At 34.6% G+C, this 4,408-nt stretch overlaps 1 protein-coding gene across 2 annotated transcripts; it reads left to right on the top strand.

Annotated features, from left to right (window-relative positions):
• The first annotated feature begins 568 nt into the window (after positions 1–568).
• LOC101257732 (probable serine/threonine-protein kinase PBL3) lies at positions 569–3,965 on the top strand. 2 transcript variants are annotated; one of them, XM_004250836.5, is made up of 6 exons: positions 569–817; positions 1,998–2,323; positions 2,416–2,551; positions 2,877–3,013; positions 3,104–3,227; positions 3,358–3,965. In XM_004250836.5, the coding sequence occupies exons 1-6, from the start codon at positions 757–759 to the stop codon at positions 3,762–3,764; spliced, it is 1,191 nt and encodes a 396-aa protein (XP_004250884.2). In that variant the 5' UTR covers positions 569–756; the 3' UTR covers positions 3,765–3,965. The 2 variants fall into 2 exon arrangements, with proteins under 2 accessions (XP_004250884.2, XP_010313224.2); XM_010314922.4 differs by having other exon boundaries at positions 2,010–2,323.
• The last annotated feature ends 443 nt before the right edge of the window (positions 3,966–4,408 follow it).

Below are 4,408 nucleotides of genomic sequence, written 5' to 3' on the forward strand. Positions count from 1 at the left end.
CAGCATCCTATTTGAATATTTAAACCATCATATGAAAAGATATTTAATAAGTATATCTTTAATTTAAGAATATGATAATTAAAAAAATATGCATTAATTCCTTAAATTTCATGTGGGGCTGAATCTATTATAGCCTGTTTGATCGAGTTTATTTTTCTCAAGAAGTATTTATTTTAATGCGTCAAGATATTTGATTAAGTATTTTAGAAGAAAATAATTATTTTAAAAAATAACAAAAGTTATCTTTTAAAAGCTAAAAAAAAATTATTTTTTCATTAAATACACTTAAAAACAGTTTCAGAAAATTTAATCAAACATTAATTATTACCCAAATTATTTTTATTTTAAAAAAAAAAATTGTTAGTCAAATCTTCTCATTTTTAAAAGTACTTTCCAAATTAATCATTTATGGTGAAGAGGGTGATGGGTGTTTGGTCAACTAGTTGAAAATAGCAAGATATGATGGGTTTGATTAGTGATGACAAAATTAATTACTTTGACAATTGACATAGTGGCTATGGCCCACATATGTCTAATGTAACCATAGCTATGTGACAACATTTTCAATAAACATTCTTGACTGAAGACCAAAAGGGGGCTGCCCTCTTCCCTCTTCCCTCCTAAACATAAACCAAAAATGTCAATCACTTCACTTTTATTATACTTCTACTACCTCCTCTTTCTGTTCTACCCTTTCTTGATTTTTTTTATTTTTATTTTTCATCAAGAAATCTTGATTTTTTTCTTTTGTTTATTATGGGGATTTGCTTTGGTAAACCTGTTAAGCTTGCTCATGCCTCTTCTAGTTTGATGTCTGGTATGAATTCCCTCATTCTCTTTTCACTTTTTTTTTTAAATGTGTTTTTGTATCCAAGATTCTATTCTTATGTTATGTTTAGCTTGATTTTATACTTATTTAGAGTATGTATGACCTATAGGTTATGTGTTCGATAACCAACTAATGGTTATTTTAGGATAGACTGTCTGCGTCACGCTAACACAGGATGAACTAGGACAAATGAGAAGAATTACATGTGGTTTTTGTTTTCGTTGGGATTTGAATGTAAGACCTCAGGGCTCTTAACCACTCTAGGTCACACACCCTTGGATGCAATTCCATCATCTTTTAGATGTCTGAATTTTTTAGTTGGCTTAAAAGAAAATTATCAATGTGGTTTGTTTGTTTAAAACTTTGTGCTATCCAATCATTTGAATAATTTTTTTTCACCAATTGAACATCATGTTAAGATATATGAGGAATAATGTCAATTAAATATAGGGGAAAGGATTAATCATGAAACAAGATACAGAAATATAGAACTTGAGATTGTGAAGAGGAGGGTGGGTGGGGGTGGGGGGAATCTGTTCTTGGTTAGTTTGTTGTTGTTGAAGTATACTCGTTGTCTGTCGTAAATTAATCTCACGATTTTACTTACTGAATCTCTTTGAGAGCGATTACTTCTTCCGTTTCAATTTGTTTGTGTTACTTTCTTTTTTAGTAAATTTCAGAAAGCATGCCTTTTTCCCTTTTTGACGACTCTTTAATTACAAATTTCAACATGACATGTTTGAACCACAAGATTAGAAGACATTTTGGTAGATTTTGCATATCTTTAGTTTAAAAGCACAAAATTCAAAAATCTTGCTTACTTTCTTTAACTCTGTGTTAAGTCAAAACCAGACGAACACATTGAAACAAAGGAAGCATATGTTATGGCAAAGAAATTGTTAAGTAATATAGTTCCTTTACACTCTTCAAAGTCATCTTGCGCTTTGGTGTTTTACGATTGCTTGTCCTGAATCATACTGACCATTGTTTAGCTGCTTATTTTCAACTGACCTGATCTATCAAATAGAAGCACTGACATGTATAAGTTTCATAACATTGTATAAGCATATACGTCTCAGGACATGACTTTTTCGTCTTCTGTATTTTCATATTTTGCAATATGAGTCCTGTTTCCTATCTGCTTACTTATTCGCGCTGACTATTTCAGATTCTAGAACAGGCCCCGGCAGTGAGAGAAAGGAGTCAAGTCATTCTTGTAGACAGACACTTCAGGGAAGTTCAGGAAATGCTCTCAAGTCTTGTAAAGGTGATCTATCAGCCACTTGTAATCTCAAGTCCTTTACCTTCAATGACCTCAAAAATGCAACTAGGAATTTTCGAGCTGACAGTCTTCTCGGTGAGGGAGGATTTGGATATGTCTTCAAAGGATGGCTAGATGAAAATACACTTGCTCCCTGCAAATCTGGAACTGGGATGGTAGTGGCTGTCAAGAAACTTAAGTCAGAAAGCTGCCAGGGCCACAGAGAATGGCTTGTATGTTCATTATAATCCTTTGGAAAATGTTTAAAATATATCTTTATCACACTAGTTCTAAGTAATAACTTTGTCCCTCATCAAACCTGCAGGCAGAGGTTAACTACTTAGGGCAGCTTCACCACGAAAATCTTGTGACGTTGATTGGATATTGTGTAGAATCTGATAACCGGCTTCTAGTATACGAGTTTATGACCAAAGGAAGCTTGGAAAATCATCTATTCAGAAGTGAGTCAATCTCTTCATTTGCAGAATCCCTATAATTCTTCATTGTTCCTGTCACCTAGGTAGGATTCTGTAGACTTTATTAGTGTAGTGGTGCAGGACATTTTTCTCAAGCATCGGTAATCTAATAATCCAGAATTTCTGGTGTTAGCTTTCAGTAAGATAATTGTTAATGCAATTGAATGATCTTTTTCTCAGCATTTCTTCTCGTCGATTATAATTCTATTGTTTCTTGTGGAAAATAGCATGTTGCCTTTGAAATTAGTGCATGATATTGTTTTTCAGAAAGTTGCTGATCAGGACTAATGATGCTTCAATTGTTGTGCAGAAGGAGTTCAGCTTATGACTTGGGGTAAACGGATGCGTATTGCAGTTGATGTTGCACGAGGGTTATCCTTTTTACATAGTCTGGATGCTAATGTGATCTACCGGGACCTCAAAGCTTCCAACATTCTACTTGATTCGGTATATTGATTAGCGTAAACAAACTGTTGCTCTCAATCACACAACCAGCGTTAAGGTCACAAATAAACCTTTTTCATGGAACTTCTGCAGGAGTTTAATGCAAAACTATCAGACTTTGGCCTCGCACGAGATGGTCCTGATGGAGATAGAACTCATGTTTCAACCAGGGTAATAGGAACTCGGGGTTATGCTGCGCCAGAATATGTTGCAACAGGTACATTTCAATCTGTTCTCTATTAAACTATTTGCCTTTTGATTACCATGACTCGGACTTTTAGCCATGCTGAACACAATCTGGAACTTGTATATCTTATCTCAAATCAACTCTCATTCATTCGTAACAGGTCACTTGACTCCAAAGAACGATGTTTATAGTTTCGGTGTTGTTCTATTGGAATTGCTATCGGGAAAACGAGCTACAGGTGAGGAGAATCCAGGGGGCGCGGAGGAAACATTGGTAGAATGGGCAAGACCTTTTCTAAGCGACAGCAGACGAGTACTGAGAATCATGGATACAAGGTTGGGAGGTCAGTACTCCAAGAAAGGTGCACAAGCTGCAGCGGCCCTCGCCTTACGTTGCCTCCATGTTGATCCAAAACTTAGACCAACAATGGATGAGGTGTTAGCCACATTAGAGCTTTTGCCAACACCAAAGGACAATACAAAGACTTCACCACCACAAGCTAATTATAATGCACCAAATGACAAGATATGTCATCCTCAAAAGAGATATGTGACACATTCAAGATAAAGATGTAGCAAACACATTCTACTATATATTATAAAGAGAGATAAAAGAGACCCCATATAGTGCTTGAGTGTAATATATTCAATGTACATATGTAAAATGTATAGCTAAAAGTTACTAGTATTCCTTGTCCTTTGTACTGGCCTCTCTGCCTTACAAGTAAGGAAGAACGATCTGCTTATATTTTACTTTCTTTTGATTCTACTTTATCTCTTTGGTCTCACAGAACAATCTGCTTATATCTTACTTTCACCGGACCCTACCTCATAAATGTTTGTACAGAGGAAAATATTTTCAATTTTATCATGTTTCATTGATCAAAACTTTTAATAACTTTTTGTTTAGAAAAATAAGTTCCTTAAAAATGAAAAAATAATGTTCGTTGCTAAAGCAGGAAAAAGAAAAACAAGTTACACAGAAATGACGTTCCACTTTGATTGTGTCCTCCAACCCTCGAATACACCTCATTTTCACCCCAGCCCTATATCCAAATTCGCTGCACCACCACACACCCCTACCTCTACCTTATCTATATCTCTCATAGTATATATATATATCAATACTTTTAGAATATTACGTTTACTTACATAAAATTGAAGAAAAATGTGAAAACCTCACTTATTATTTTAAAAATATTTTTCTTTGAA

This window comes from Solanum lycopersicum, chromosome 11 (assembly GCF_036512215.1).
Source record: "Solanum lycopersicum chromosome 11, SLM_r2.1".
In the NCBI taxonomy this organism is placed as follows: Eukaryota; Viridiplantae; Streptophyta; class Magnoliopsida; order Solanales; family Solanaceae; genus Solanum; species Solanum lycopersicum.

Excerpts from the sequence above, each read along its gene's own strand:
- LOC101257732 (XM_004250836.5), top strand. The coding sequence starts at position 757 with ATGGGGATTTGCTTTGGTAAACCTGTTAAGCTTGCTCATGCCTCTTCT. Across the intron at positions 3,014-3,103 it reads CCAACATTCTACTTGATTCG|GAGTTTAATGCAAAACTATC; the intron begins GTATATTGATTA and ends GAACTTCTGCAG. Across the intron at positions 3,228-3,357 it reads GCCAGAATATGTTGCAACAG|GTCACTTGACTCCAAAGAAC; the intron begins GTACATTTCAAT and ends CATTCGTAACAG.